Source organism: Phaethon lepturus, unplaced genomic scaffold (assembly GCF_000687285.1).
Source record: "Phaethon lepturus isolate BGI_N335 unplaced genomic scaffold, ASM68728v1 scaffold30055, whole genome shotgun sequence".
NCBI classification, from domain to species: Eukaryota; Metazoa; Chordata; class Aves; order Phaethontiformes; family Phaethontidae; genus Phaethon; species Phaethon lepturus.
In genome coordinates, this window is record NW_010541742.1 from 21,041 (window position 1) to 37,534 (window position 16,494).

General features: G+C 35.8%; 1 protein-coding gene across 2 annotated transcripts in view; it reads right to left on the reverse strand.

Moving 5' to 3' along the window:
* The window catches only part of MYOZ2 (myozenin 2), an 18,680-nt gene extending 5,345 nt beyond the window's left edge, over positions 1-13,335 (reverse strand). The window contains exons 1-5 of one of the 2 annotated variants that reach the window (XM_010287820.1): positions 13,185-13,335; positions 12,525-12,628; positions 7,036-7,205; positions 3,641-3,770; positions 1,699-1,882 (exon numbers count right to left, since the gene is read on the reverse strand). In XM_010287820.1, the coding sequence (XP_010286122.1) occupies positions 1,699-1,882; positions 3,641-3,770; positions 7,036-7,205; positions 12,525-12,600 (560 nt within the window). In that variant the 5' untranslated portion in view covers positions 12,601-12,628; positions 13,185-13,335. Of the gene's footprint in view, positions 1-1,698; positions 1,883-3,640; positions 3,771-7,035; positions 7,272-12,524; positions 12,629-13,184 lie in introns of both variants that reach the window. The other variant, XM_010287821.1, reaches the window with a different exon arrangement.
* Positions 13,336-16,494: the final 3,159 nt, after the last annotated feature.

Below are 16,494 nucleotides of genomic sequence, written 5' to 3' on the forward strand. Positions count from 1 at the left end.
CCCAAAGAGGTTTATTATTTTCTGTACTATGGCACAGGTCTTCATAAGGGAAGCGAAGAGTGTTCCCACCTCTTCTGTGGAAGAGCCAGAAACCAGGTTGTTACACCTTTCCTCAGGATTTGATATTCCCATAGAAATAAATCCAGGCTGGCCACATTCTAGAAAAATGCTCTTTCCAAAGAAATGAATCTTATTGTCTATACAAATTTTAAAAGAATACTTGTGACGCCTGCTCTGTTTTTGGAAAGGGAGACTTTAATCCAGCCCTGACCTGGAGATGGGCAGACAGAACTAGGTGCTGATGGCATTAGCAAAGGGAAATTTAAGTCACATTTAGCCTCCTCTGTAATGTTTTCTGTTGGTTAGCTTGGTGTGCAGTGTGCTGTCTGATTTGAATCCCACAATCACTCTCCTGTGAATTTTTAGGAGTGTAGACACCTAAGTCATGGCTGTAAAATCCTGTCCAAGAGGCTAGTATCTTGAATTTCAATATCCCATATTCTCAATTTCTTTTTGGATCTACTGCTTCTTGCTAGAAAACATAGATCTGAGTGTACTATATGTAACAGCTTTCCAAAGTCCACCAGGCATCCTTTTATTTTCTTCTGGATGTGGATTTTTTTCTATGAGAAGGGGAGTTGTGGATTATATTTGTGTGCCTTATGTTTTGAATTTACCAATTTCACAGTCTGGATCTGTATTTATGTACCAGGTTTTAGGTTTTCATGGCAGTTACAAAGGAGAATATTGACCTTTCCCTTATATAAATGCACATATGTTCAAGAAATTTGGACTGTGGTAAGCCACAGTTCTGCCACATCATACATAGAGAAAATCCTCATAGAAAGAAATCTGAACAGTGAGTGTTGTAAACAGGGCAACTAACAGAATATGGGACACAGAACAGCTAAAAATCCACAGAGAAGACATCAGAGACCATCTCGAGATGCATATCCCTATTAATGGGACCTCTGTGCCCTGTCTGATCCTGTCTTTCACATCCACGACTCGCATGCCCTTGTGAGAAGGAGAACTGATTCTGTCTCTATTCCGTGTATATGTATCTTCGATGGTTTTTTGTTGTTGTTTGGGATTTTCTTTCCCCAGTTACAATAACCATAGTACATAAACTGTGCTGTTACTGTTCGGATGTTAGCAGCTGTGGCACATCTCTCTGACTTGTATTTGCTACTTTGTCTGCTGAGAAGTCTCTGTGACACAGACTTAATTATTAAGATGGCAATGTATATTGCTGTTAGGAAATCAGAATTAGTGTAGTGCCTGCAGTGCCAGTTTTGATGCTATGTTGTGTAGTTCTTTAGTCCTTGCACTCATAGCTGAGGCCCACCTCAATGACAGGAGCACAAGTGATGTTTGTGGTATTTTTCTCTAAATTGATATTGCCATGAGCCATTTTCTTTTTCAATAGATTGCTGTCTGGTGTTTTAAAGAAGAATTTTGGTTTGGCTCAGCTGTCTGGAACAGACATTCCTGGTTGTGCAATGTAATTTTGCGTCCATGCTTCAGAGACTGATTTCCTCCTTCATGTTCGTTTGCCGCTTTTAATCTGTGTGTATGTTCACGTTTATGCACATACTTGCAAAAACAGGTGGCGGGTTTTTTTACAGCTGGTGCAAATATTTTGTTTCATCGTAATTTTTCTCTGCACTGTAAAATTCAGTGTCCACTCAGAATTACCTGTTAAAGCTCCTGTAGTCAGGCAGTTCTGGCTTTGCTTCAGGTTTAAAAAGTTTAGGATATAAAGCTTCCAGCAGTTCTGGATCATCCCTAATGGCTTCTATCCAGGGAGACTGATAATACTTTGGCACAGAAGTAGTGTTGAACTTTTCAGGAGGAATTTCCTTCAGTGGTCCAGAATACCCTGCAAGGCAATCAAGGCAAAACCATTATAATTTACTTGGCATTTTCTGCTTCATTACCTCCATCCTATGTAACTAGGAAGTAACATGCCATCATTTCACAGTTAGATAAAATGAACGATTGTATCAAGTCACCTGTCCAAAGCTACAGAGAAACAGAAAGCTGGCAGGGAGAATTTGTAGCCTTTTAGATAACTGCTCCAAAGTATTCCACCCTCTTTTGATGCTAACATTGTTTTAGTTTTATATAAATTTGCTTCTATCATTATAAGCATTTGTTTGAAACCAGACTACAGCTACGCAGCCCTTGGGCTGAATTAACAAAAAGATTTTAAAACCAGCCTTTTAGTGAAAACTGAGGTATTTCTGTAGTCTTTGTGTGAAATTTTCCAAAAGTATTAAAAGGAGCTAGGATCACAGCCATTATAGTGAATTTTTTGTCTTTGCTTTGCCTTAGAAGCTTTAAAATGTCCTACCTACTTAGTTCTCTTGTCCTTGCCATCACCAAAAAAGTGAAAAATCGCTTGTTTCCTCTGCATAATCACCTGAGGATCAGGCTCTGATCAGAGTTTTACTAAATAAATTCCATATTCAGTATGATTTCTTCTAAAGCCAAGTATAATATGGCAAAAATAAATGGGAGGGAAGCCAGACCTTAATGTACAATTTGAAGAATTCAGACCAGCAAGGGACTATCCTTATATATATATAAAAAGATACTATTTATTTGAAAAACAAAGGAAATATATTCTACCCCTTTACCCTCCCACTACATCTAACTCTTTAAATTAATGCTGTTTCCTTCTACAAGCTTAAAAAGACTCTGTGGTTTAATATCTATTCCTTTTGCCAGATCTTTTTTTGCCTAAAGAAAGGCTTGAAGATTTCTATCATGTCTTAGCAATGGAAATTACCTCTGTTCGCATTGTATTTGACCAATGGATGCACAGAGTCTCAGCAGTCACTAAGAGTAGCTTTGACCTAGTTTACATAGACTGGAAAAGGTCTGCACAAAACATGCATTGAGTAATTTTGAACAAAGAATGAATTTGTAAAAACCACAGTCTGCTCATAGATAATTCATAAACAAGAAGAAGGCTATATCACTGAATAAATTAATTAAAACAAATTAGCCTTCTCTAGTCTTTACAGAATACAAAATAAGTCCTTCTTGTAGCTCACTGCTTTAAATAAAGGCAACAGTACCCTCGCAGTTAAGGACTTAAAAAAGAACAGTTTATACACCCAGAGGCAAATTCCTTTTTAAGCTACTCCTCTGTAAAGGTTTCTAGAAAAACTTTCAGTGACTTTGGATTTACATTTAAGGATAATTAAACTACAATGGATAACTTTCAGACTGTTGATGAGTGTGTTGCATATTAGAAAGAAAAGTTTGACAAAGAAAAATCAGTACATTAATCTGGTTTTAAATATGAAGATCTGTTTCTCAATGCTTATAAGACCAGTAAATATAGGAGCAGTCTCTTGCTATTAATGTATATTTCCAGTTTAGGGAGAAATAGTACAAAAGGCATATCAAATCTTTAAAAACTAACAGAAGCAACTGAAGAGCACCACGTTACATTTCTGTGGGAGATTCTTATAAGTTATCTGACTCACAGTTTTCAATTTCTAAGTTTATCAATTTGTAAGTCCATTAACAAATTCTTGTTGAAGATACTGTTTTATAAAGAGGTCCTTCCTCTACTGTAAAATGAGAACTAAATACATTAATGTATTAATATAAACACATATATTACCTGGGGCAATGTTGTCAGGATGTGGTGGGCTCCGGGGATCAGGTGTATTAGGAGGTGTCATTGGGGCATGCTGGAGAATTCCTTCAACACTGAGGCCATCCATTTTAACACTCTGTATGGGCTCTCCACGCTGCATTCAAATAGAACTAAATATCATTGACAGCACAGGCAAAAAAAGCCTCTGCAGTTTTCTGTTGAGGGTTGGAGTTATAAGACAATTTACAGCTGAGATCTGAGACCCAGGGTATACTATCTGAAGGCATACTGTCCTGCTGTTTGGTACCCTGTTTGCTAGATAGCACTCCCCAGGATCTTCTGTCTGTAAGCCAGAAGGTGAAACAGTTTCACAACTCTATTGAACTGGCTGTATAAGAAAAAATGAATAATTTTTCAGTGTTAAGAGTGCTATCCGAGCACAATTTTAAATGTCTGTATTACTAGTGTGTGAATGCCTTATTGAAAGAATTGGAGGGATTGTCAGCAAGGTCAACAAGACTCCTGAAGCCTTATAGCCGTCTAGCTGAGATGTCTGACCTTTTCCTGAGTTTGGCATACTTAAATATTGCTATGCAGTCTACGAAGAGAGTTTATCCCATCTGCTGCTTACACCAATCACCACAAAATCTACTTGTGCACGTGGGCTCTGTGGTTTGCAGCAAGGAGTAGATCTGGTCACTTTGGCAGGGTGTCCCTGGGATCACTAGACACTAGAAGCTGTTCTTATGCCAGACAGAGTACCCTTGCTACCCAAAAATTCAAGAAATCTGGCAAGTTTGAGCCATTTGAGTTTCAAAGCACTGATTCTTCAAAGCGTCTCTTCCCATATGAGTTGAAAATTCACCACGTTTGTTGAATTGCTTTTGTTTGGGATTTTCTTTTCCTCTATTTGTAATAGAAATAACAGCTTCAGTGCAGGTCAGTTTCTGGAGATTCATGATATGCTGTTATTTTCCACTCTCCTATCGGGTCATCAGTTCTAAGGAAACATCCAAAGGCTTAATCATTGTTGCATAAATATAGAATTAGTCTCATAAGAAGTCAGTATCTTATTTTAGCTATGACACATAGGCTAAAAGCAATTTAAATATAGACTGTTTTAGAGTAAGAGTTTCTTAAAGGAGGAAAGTAAACAAATAATACTTGCTTAAACTTGAAACAAAAAAAAATCAAGGCAGTATGTTTTCTAGCTATCCTGAAGTATGTGAAAAATATTCATTTTGGCAGGCTGAATCGTAAAGATGATGAAGAAAATACCAGAGGTGGCTAAATAGGCATTTAAGGGAAGGGAACAGAAACCAGAGAGGCATAATTTTTCACGTGTCAGAATGTCATTCTGACTGCACAGCACATGCTCTATGTGTACTCTATGTGTTTTTGTGGGAATAAATAGACTTAGAGAGGAACTGTTCTGTCAGACTTTGTAGCAAAAGCCTGGAGCTGGGTACAGAAATTCTGACGAGACTGATGGTGGTGTGCTCAGAATTTATCTGTGTAGCTTCTAATACTCAATAGAGGGAGAAATTGGGGGGATAATATTTATAAATAGGCTTCTAAATAATAGTACTCTAATAATAGTTTTGGGTGTTCAATAGAGTTATTCAGATTTTTTATATGGGATTTCTTTTGTGCACATTTATTTTTTAAAAGGCAGATTTATCAAAACTCAAACATGATCCCATTTGATATGTGTAATTTAATTTCTGTTGATTGAGTGACCAAAGAAGTTTGAGATACCTGCACCTTAAATAAAGAAATGTAAAAAATTTTCTTCTATGACACAGGATATTAAGACATACTTTTCTTCCCAAGTAAAGTTAATTTTTTTTGGGGAAATGTAAGGGCCACAGAATTACAAATGTATTTACCTTTACAGTCAACAAAGCATAGAGAATTCCTTCTTCAAGAAGTGAACAAAAATATTTTAGAGATTTTATCTGTGATATTGGAAATATTGAACTCAGCTCCAATAATAGCCTCCTGACTGTTGTGAGATCCCTCAACATTTTGGTTAGCATGAACAATGGTAAATTGCAAATGCCTCTTTTATTGTCGGCTCCCACAGCCTCCTTAGGAGATGCAACTAGACAAAAGGTTTCCTTAGAGTCAACAAATTGCATTCATTTTATTGTTACTGACTAATTTACAAGTGTGTGTGTATTTTCTTTAGTAAAATTAATAAATGGTTTGTTTCCTATTTGTACCAATACAAACTTTAGATTATATCACAACAATACAGTACATATAGTTACTATTTTTCTTATCACAAGTGAAGATTAAAGAAGAATTACGTCAAAGTCTTTCGATGGATTCTCTAGGGGTTGGATGCTAATGCAATCATAGCACCACCTTTGCAATGATTAGTTGTAAAAGCTTCAGGTGAAGAGAATTGCTGTTCTACAAGAAATACTTCCTATGTTAATAATAATTAACTGTTGTGGCACGTAGTTCTTTTCATCTTAAAAGCAGCTAAAAAGTACTGGGACAAATTCTGCTTCTTTAGTCGCATACCTTTGTATCTGAAATCAGTAGGGATGCATACATGTAAATGAGAAGCAGAATTTAATACAATAGTGGAATTAGAGGGGCTGCTTACATGCTGTATTAGACTTGGGCATAGAGTATTCATATTCAAATAATTAAACCTTGCAGCACATTGGAGCATGAGGTAAAATTCATTAATATTGTTGTCCCTATTTTCAGAGGTTAAGCAAAAGGTTTAAATATTTTGCAAAGCCCACAGATGAGACAAACACCAGGTGCATTTAGTTCCTGCCATGAGGACTCCCAGTGTATCACTAATGCTTTAATCCAATTCATGAAGGACTAGATTGAAGAATGATCGTCTTTCAGTGACAAGCTCCATTGTTTTTGTCCCTGTTGGGACAGGCAGGCCAGAAGTGTTTTAGTGCAGGTGTGAGTCATTTTGCTGCCTGGGAACCACATCGAGACCACCAATGTATTTTAGTAAAAATACTTACTGGTTGCATGAAACAGACTCTTATTTTTTCCAACCTTTTAAATATCATTAACTAGTTAATTTCACATTAAGTAGTTAATTTTCAATAGTAAATAAGCCAATTGCTACAGGATAAGTACTCTGTTCACCAGTATTCAGTATCACTGAATTCAGTATTCAGTATCACTGAATCAGATTTGAATGAGAATGATTTGAATCTGATGTCCTTAAGTATTAAGGCTTTCAGATTTTTTATGTGTCTATAGGAGCTCAATAAAATACAGGTGGCTCACTTCATGGTAGCATCATTCTAGCACAGGATTTTGCTTTTCTTCTTCCTGAAACCACAAATAAATCATGCAGAATGTGTATCATGACCACCAAGGGAACCCCAAGCTAGTCTCACCATGTTTCATTCATGTTATTACAAAATACTCACATTTCTTGGCTTGTTTGCTACATAGTGATAATTTTCATATGTGTATTTGTCAGATCTCCGCTGACGTCTCTTGAAGAGTCTTGCACCTCTGTTGCTGAGTGTCGATAGTTCCTCTACCATGATGTCTCTGGGGGTGCTGACCTTTTTTCCAAGGTTTAAACTGGGTGAGACTGCAATACAATGGATACATACATACCTCTGTTTTTCTTAAATGCCTGATACTGCATACCCTACACCTGAAATCCAACATGTTAACACATACTTGTCTAACCCTAACATAGCTTCATATGGTGTTAGTGAAATTAATCATTCTTCCAATGTATTGGAGCAGACTATTGAACACCACAAACCTGTTTTTTTGAAGACGCTAAGCACCTCAAGCTCCAAATTTACTTCAGTTCAATGGCATTCAGCTGTTGTCAAAATCAGGTCTATAATGTCCTACACACCACCTTAATAGCAGACTGGTAAAAACTGCCTTCTGCTGAAACCAGGAACAAAATTCCATCTGACCCCAGTGTTCCCACATCAAATCCTCAGTTAGATTTGTGTGTCCTGTATTGGATAGATGAGCAGGTAACCCCTTTTGAAATCCAGGGCATGTTTTGTACTTTAAGAAAAGTTTACATTACAAAGTCTGTATTAAATATTATATTTTAACTATTTTTTAAAGTAGCTTTCAAAATAGAGTTCAAGGTGTTGAAAATGAGAGCCCTAAGAAAGAATTACAACATGCTTCTAGGAATTGATATATTTAGAACATTTTCTTTTTAATTCTCTTTGAGAGGAAACCAGATTACTAGATGCAATATTACTTTATTCACTGCTTGGGAAAAATTCCTTCTTTGTTTTTAGTGACCTCCTGGGCAATTTGAAAATGAAAATGCATAAGCAAGGGTAGGGAACATCTATTTTGACTGTAAATGGAGAACTCTGAATATCAGAAACTTTACTGGTCATCTTCGTTGTAATATTCTGAAAACTGGGATGCTTGTAGCAATGAGCAAACTGTTGCTTAGTGACTGAACTCTCTCACTAAATGTCCTCAACCTATAGATAAAGCTTAAACCTGAGAATACAGTAACTTCAAGACTGAACAAACTATTTTCTACTAATTTATTTCTGCTTAGAAGGTTGTAGAATTTAACAATTATAACAATATTTGGATGGCATAGTGAAAACGTAATTTTAAAGAAAATAATTCCTATTGCTACTTACTTTAATATTTGTCATTTTATTAATTGAAATTGTCCTCAGTTGTTCATAAGGTTCAAGAAAAAAAAAGGAAGATGTGGTGTGCTTTGAGGATTATATCAATGGTCTAGTATCTTTCTGATCCACTTATTCAAAGTCACATTCTGTTATTTCTTTAATAATAAGATATTCTATTCTTCACATATTCTTATGGTCTACAGGATTTAAAATTCTGAACTTTGACATATATTTTAATGCATTAAAATTAAATGAAAGCAAATTATATGTAAGACACTCTATCTTGCTTCCAGAGTAAACACATGAGAAGCCCTGTTTAAAATTAACATTACAAATTAACTGCAGAAGGTATCTAATGTTGAAGTCAATATAGCATATTCAGAGTTTCCTTTTGAGTAAATGGCATGTTGAACATGGCATACGTCGCCTAGTAACTTTATGTTGGAAAAACTGATGTTTATGAAAACTTGAGACAGTTATATTAAATATTTAGCCAAAGCTATATAGACAAATGTTTCCCATGTAGTAAATCAAACAAGTTTGTGGGCCCTGGAGTGCATCACTGTTGATCCACTTCTGTTCATACTGATTTCAATTGAATGCTTGCAATAGATTTAACTGGAGCAAGAGCAAGCTAACTGTATCGTGAGCTGGAGCATGCACTTCTGCTTTAAAAATAGAATGCACAAAGAATCCTAACACCCCCCTGTTATTTAAGAGGTAACTACAAAACAGAGAGTCCTTAACATGGAAGACAATGACTCAGCTTGCCCAATGTAGCCATATCAGTGACAGATAGTAGTGAGGTTTTGGCTCTGTGGTTGAGGTAAGTGCACTAGTTACTGGCCTGTGGCCTGAAATTTAGACCCACAAGTCATATTTTGATTTTGTAATTTCTCAGGATTACTCCAGGGGTACGGCCTGTTGGATGGATGGTTTTATATTAGTAAGAAGTAAGAAATTTACCCCTCAAATCAGCCACAGTTTCACGGAGAAGAAGCTTTTAATTTTACACAGCGTGCGTAGTATGTACATCCTCAGAGACTGGGCTGCCAGGGGGATTGCAGATCTCTGTCCAAACCGTTCAGTATTCTTCTAGGACATGCTGTGTGTTAACTGTTTTGGGCCTTGCTGTTCCCTTACATTTATGCTGTTCTTGTTAATGTTAACTGAAGATTCCAAGGTACTTAGTAACCCACAGTTGTGTACTATTGTGTACCCAGGCAGCATCCCAAAAACATAAGTGCGAAGTTCATTTGAATCCCTTGCCAACTAAAATCTAATCATCTGTCTAGTTTTATGATGTGTCTAGGGATTGTTTCAGTGTCAGTGCAGAAAAGGTGATGAAGAATGAGAAAAGGAGGACATTTAGAGGATGACAGCAAGAGAACATCAATGTCATAAGTGGACATAGTAAATTAATACCGGAAGTTTAATTCATAGTTTAATCCTAATCTTAACCTTTTAGTTTCATTTCTTAATTTGTTCCTGCCAAGTCCTTTCTGTCCTGTGCTTAAAATCATAACAGATGGTATTTAAATATGATTTATATAGTTCCTCCTGCATTCACTGCTTAATCCGCCTTTAATCCTTCAGTTTACAATCTTCTAAATACCTTAATCTGGATTATAAATTTTAATAGTATGTTTGTTGTAGTATCAGAAATAAGATTTTTTTTTTTTAATTATATCATGAAAGATAGTTAATAATGTAGCTACTGAAGAAGGCATTTAAGAAATAGTATAGAACTGGACATGAGATTTAAGTGCAATTGAAGGCAAACCTGATGAACTCCAAGGGCTTCTTTAAACATATGAATTTACATACATGTTTACCTCTACTAAGCAGCCTTAGAAATGTTGTGATGAAGCCAAGTCTGCCAGTTAAAAACCAAGGGGTTGGGAAGGTCACTACATCCACATGCTGATTTACTACTACAGTCTCTTTTCTGAGACTGTAAGAGGGTTTACAGTTAGTGTCTCTTCCTGCAGCGTTTTGTGATGTGTCAAACTTCTCTAAAACACGAAGTCATGTCCCAGAAGTCAACAGCAGATGCAGACTTTCAGTCATTACCAGTCTTGCCCAGAGATTGGTAATCTTTGAGACACTGATAAAAACTTGGCTGATTTTGTATCTTTTCAACAACTGTTTCTGCTATGAATATCTTTTTACATGAAATTTGAGATTCACTGTTTACCTGAAATCATTACAATAAGAAGGGGCTGAAATAAAAATGCAATAGGTATGCTTTCTGTGTGTCACTCCAAGCTACCACGGCTTGCGTTACAGAATCTTCTGTTGCTGTTTACTTCTGTTAACAGTGGGGAGTTTCATAGGTCTGGCTGAAACAGTACATTTAATTTTTTCATATGAGACTGGCTGAAACAGTGCATTTAATTTTTACGTAATTATCAGCTCCTGCAGGACCTTCATAATTAACAGCAATGCAAAATGCAGAAAGACAGCAGTTCACACTCCAGATCTTAGGTTAAGCTTGTTCAATTAACAATTAAGGGAAAAATAAAATGTCGAAAATTAATAGAGCTGAATTTAGTAATTTAAAAAACAGATTTGTCCTTGATTTTTCCAAGAATTTTTCAGATTTGGTCCCCAAAGAACTAGCCCTACTTTGTGTGATTACGACTTTGATTACCCTTCTGTTTCTTAACTGGCTTCACTGAGCTTGTAGTTAGAAATTTTAGACTCTTATCACACCCATTTAATGAAATTTCATGAATTTTTTTAACATTTAAATATCCCAGACATCCAAAGAAGATGCAAAAGTAGAATGTATACTTGAAGAGTTAGTATTGCCTTTATTACGTGTATTGCCTTTATATTAAGTATATGAATCTAAACTTGACAGCAAATCTGATAATATATAAATAATGAAAAGGACAGATTATGTGAGGCAAATGCCAAGCATCAGCACAGATTATACAATAACTCAAATGATTTCAAGGACTGTATTGTAGATTTATTAGTATTGCTCTGAATAGTAGCAGCATTTATCATGTGAAATGCCTGGTTCCAAACAAACATATGAAAGACTTTTTTTTTTTTTTTCCCCCCTGAAGAGCTTATAGGCTATTTCAGGCACATATAGTACTTGGGTTTACAGTACCAAAAAAAAACCCCAGGAGTTGTAATGAAATCGGTAAGGGCAGACTGGCTTTCAGACTTAAGTGTGTGTTCAGTGGAGAATGGAAAGAGGAGAGGTATTTGCTTAGGAATAGAAATTGCAGGAAAAAAAACTATGGAAATATCAGAAGAACTAGGACCAGGCACTGAAACTTGTAGCTTTGTTTTCTAGAAACCTTATGTCTCTTGTTCTTTTCTTCCTGCAATCACAATGGTCAGTGAGTGAGTACAGAAACCATCCCCAAATTCTTTGGGGCAAAAGCCTACAAGAAAGATTTTCAATACTGGAATTTAAAGTCTCTGTGAGTGGTATAATTTTTCATAAATTCAAAATATTAATGGAGCTTCTTGTTTTTTCAGTGAGGCTTGTGGGGTGCTTATCACTTTTAAAACATTGATCTTGTATGTAGATGGCAAAAAGGAGTCCTCATAGGGAGGACTGGGAGGATCTCCAAAAGCATCCAGCACATACCTAATGAAAGCCAAGCAGATTTGTATTCCCAACTGAGTTAAGGTGTCACACTAGAAGTGTAATTTTAAGAACTTGTTTTAGAAAATCAAATTACCTTCTCATAAGTGTCTGCATTTTCATCAGTGCAACAATAGAAAAGTAAAATTTCTTCATATAAGATTAATTGGTGGGTGTGCATTAGAGAGAATTGCCAAATGCTAGTAAAAATTGTTAGTTACAAAGATAAAGTTTGAGAGGAAGGAACAGAGATGTAAACATTTGTTTCAAATTTTTTTATCATTCATATAAAAAAGCAGAGTGAAACAGAGCAATAAAAGAGGATACAGATCAGCATGTTTCTTAGATGATAGCCTTTTAAAATGGAATGAAGTAATGTTATTAACCCCAAATAATATTCTGAAAGGCTATCCTAGCAGAATGTACATCAGCTGTTAGATTACTTCATTCCTCCACAGCAGTTGTTCATCTGAAAATAGCTTTCAAATGAAAAGAGGCAACTACAAAAGGATTAGTTACCATAGGCAGCATGATACTCCCACAAGATTATTTATGGCAAAACACTCAGAGACAAAGCTGTAAGAGAGTTAAACTCTATGATTAAAAAAATACATTAGGGAGGGCTAGAGGGCATTGCATATACAGTAAGCTGGGTTCAGCGCTATACCATTTCTGTGTATTTCATCCATAATGGCTGATGCTTGTTGTTTCCTCTCTTTGACCATGGCAGAATGTGATAACATTGTGATTTTCTGATACGATTTTTCCTTGCTGAAAAAAAACAACACATTTTTACATTGTTGAGCCAGCTTGCACAATTCAGCCAACTTCAATTTCTAATAGCCTGTTTAGAATGGCCGAATAGTGAAGTTAGTTATTTCTGATTTAGAGATCCTGCACTTTTAATTGTGCAAAATGCACTGGCAGTTCTTGCTTGCAGACAGATGCTAGGACATGTTCTGATGCATAGAAGATTCAAAGGAATGGACTTTGAGTTGGCTACAAAATCAGTGTCAGTCATCTAGGCCTTCTCACATCTGTGTAGATGTGAGATCTTTATATTAAAAGATGTAAAATCATAACTAATATTTTAATTATGTATTCATTTATGATTTCAGAAATGTTACATTTTGACATTTCTTAATCTAATAAAGAATTTGAGGAACTAAATGAGATGCTCTGTCATCTTTAACGAAAGTGCATTTCTGACTAAGTAAAAAAACCCCCATCTTTTTAATTGCAGAGTCAAGAGATTACATAAATGTCTTTTATATAACATTTTGTAGGACAGACAATGTCAGAATATTTCAGGAAACAATACACTTACCCTACTGTTTTGTTGCGCAGAAAAAAAACGATCTCAACCCTTTAGTTGAAGCTTCAGGAGTTAGTTATGTACGGGGATGACCTGCCTGGTCCAGAATGGTTTCTACCCTTGTGCTTGGATCTGCATGGTACCTAGTACCGAGACAAACTGGGGGCTGATCCTCTTCAAAGGGGTTGGCATCCAGCTGACATCAACTAGTTATATATAGAATCAAACACTCCAGCCACTCATATCTTCCTGGCGAAAGAAGAGAACAGAAAAGATTCAACTGCACCCACAACAAAGAGAGATTATATCCTTTCCAGAGCTTATTGGAAAATTTAATGGAATGCTCCCCTCATACTCGTACAGATCACCTCCTCATCACCTCTGAGAATAATAATCTCCGTGTTATAACCAGGAAAGAGACATTTAAAAATAAGGTGTTAAATATATGGATGGACAAGACTATATCAGATGAGAATGGCATGGGCTAATCCTTTAGTGAAAGATGAAACCATGCTTCAATAGTAGCTGATGGCTAAAGTCCATGGCAGATGGCTGATATACAAAGTCTGTTCTGAAAAAGTAATGAGAAATTTTTCAGTGTTATATGTGGTAGGGGGTAATTGCTCAACAAGCACATGCCTTGCAAACTGTTATTCAGAATCTCTTAATTTTCTTTGTGTATTAGGAACAGAAACCTGCAGTAATTTGAAACTTAGTAATATTGAGCATTCCAGGATACTGTTGTATCAGTTTATCAAAGAAATGTGTGATACGTAGAGCACAGATATTTCATGACAGCAACCGACTTTGGACTGAAAGAAACAGTGGCAGAAGGAAACATTCCCTGCTTACCCTCCTGTCTGTATGCAGCTAGCTGAATTATGGGTCAGTAAAAGAAAGATGAAGTTTTTGTATTTCTGATTCAGATTTGTGTTTGTTCTAGGAAGTTTCTTATGAAAAATTATGGCCTTGTTTGGCTTAGAGGATTGATCAGAAAATTGGTTGGATCCTGATATGACCGGAGAAAGGAATTCTGACTGTAAATGGAATCTGGAGCATAATAAAATACACCAACACAATGTGCATAAATTTTCAGGCAGGAAGCACTATGAGACAGATAAAATGTATGTGCCTTATATAATGTCTCATATAAAGTCTGCCTGTCCAACCAAAAAATTGCATTATTTTTTCCTCAAGCTTGCTATTCCTAGGCTTAGCTTTGCAAAGCATTTTGCTAAGATCCTAGACATCTCTGCCTGAAAGAGGTGTTCATTTTAATTCTCACTATCTGAATTTACTCGCTGCTGTTACTCATTGGCAATTCCTTTCTAGTTTTTGTGCTTGGATCAGCCTCTTTTGCTAGTACCAGCAAGCATGGTCAAAGTCTTGGTTGAATCTTGTCTATTCAGCTAAAGGCTAAGATTGTTCTCAGTGGTTCACCACCAGGCTGTCAAGTGGGATTGCAGGAGAATCTGTCAACAGTTCATGCTACTCAATATTTTCATTAATAACTTCAGTAATGAAGTAGAAAATGTCAATTAAATGCCAACCTAGGAAAATTACAAGTGATCTGTAGGGAAGAATTTAAATGTTAAATTAACTTGATGAACTGGGAAAAAAAAAATCAAATGCAATTCAGTAAAACCGCACCCAAATGAAATTATAAAGTGGGCATTCAACTGATTAACACTGAACTTGTCTTTAAACTTGAATTTTTGATCCAGGAGGAAATATCAAGAGGCATCCCAAATGGGATAGTCCTGTGTTTAGTCTAATCCAGTTTCCATTAACTAATTATTTGATAGAATAAAAAATATACTAGTAAGATAAATTGTGCTTTTACACTACTGGAACAGCATGTACAATTCAGCTAACTGCTACTTCTGGATGGCTGCAAGCTCTTGAGAATGGTAAGATTACCATTCAAAATTACACTGAAAAAATTATTGAAATAATTCAAAATCAGTAAAATTAAGAGATAAAATGCAAAGTAGTTGCACATAAGAAGGAAAAATCTGTTGCAGGGAAAGAAACTAAGGAATAACTGCCAAACACAATATGGCAGAAGAATTATATTGAATAACAAAATAAATATTAGTCATTAGTGCAGTACAAAAAAAGGCAAATATTCTGAACTTTGTGAACAGAATATCAAAAGGATGATAATCTCATTTTACTGCCACTGAGAAGCTGGAATATTTTTATCATCTTTAAGAAAGACATAAGGATATCAATAGCGGAATAAAATCCAGGCAACACATGCTAAGGAGTATTACCTGTAAGGAACCGGAAAGAATTTAGTTTGTTTGGCTTAGCAAAGACAAGAAGAAGGTGAGTCATGATAGCAATCTCTTCATATATAAAATGAGTCTGTAATCTAGACTCCAATCTTGCTCACAAAGTTTGGAATAAGAAGTGATCAGCTTATTTTATATCAGAAGTATAGACAACATATTAAGAACCTTCTTTCTTGGAGGATAGCTGGCATTGGACCAGGATACCTAGCAATGTTGTGCAAAGAACAACCTTGGCAATTTTTAAGAGCAGGTAGTTTAGACATACTGGTCCTGCCTCAGAGCCTGGGTATGAACTTGATGACTTTAGATTTCACTTTCAGCCTTAATTTTTGTATAATTCACATGAAAACAGATACCCCCTAGATAGGAGTAATCATCATTTAACAATCCCGCCACTTAACCTATTAGATTAGTGTTTTGCTTTTTGTTGGAATTGGTACTGGAATTAGATTCTATTTTTGCAGTTTTATTTGCAGCTTTTAGCAAATCCAGGATCTCCTGTTTGGCCTTCACAAAGGGACAGTACTCGCAGATTTCAGTTACACACATATGTTTTGTCTGTGTTTAAGATTTTCATAAGCTTTCACTTATGCATCCAGGACTCGCTTCTGATTTTCTTTGCAATATTTTAATATCTGAATAATGGAAATACCAATAAGAATATCAGATGTCGCATTTGGTGGCCCTGAGGAAAAAATGTCAACATAAACACTGAGATGTTTGAAGTTTTGTGAATTCAGACTACTTATTTGTGATATTTTCTGTACAGGTCCAAATGTTTATGGCAATATCTGCAGTTCAGCAAAGTGCTTCTGATTAGACTTTTAAGAATGTTTTTAGTGCTTTTGTTAATTTTGAAACTATTTTCTATTTTATGTGTTGTCACTTACTGCATTGTTGAACTTCAAAAGTATATTTTCATTCCAAAGAAAAAGCAGCAATAGCAACTTACAGATGACAAAACTTTACTGACAGGTATTTTTATCTGTAAATTTTATCATTCAGAAGTTGAACTTTAAAAAAGC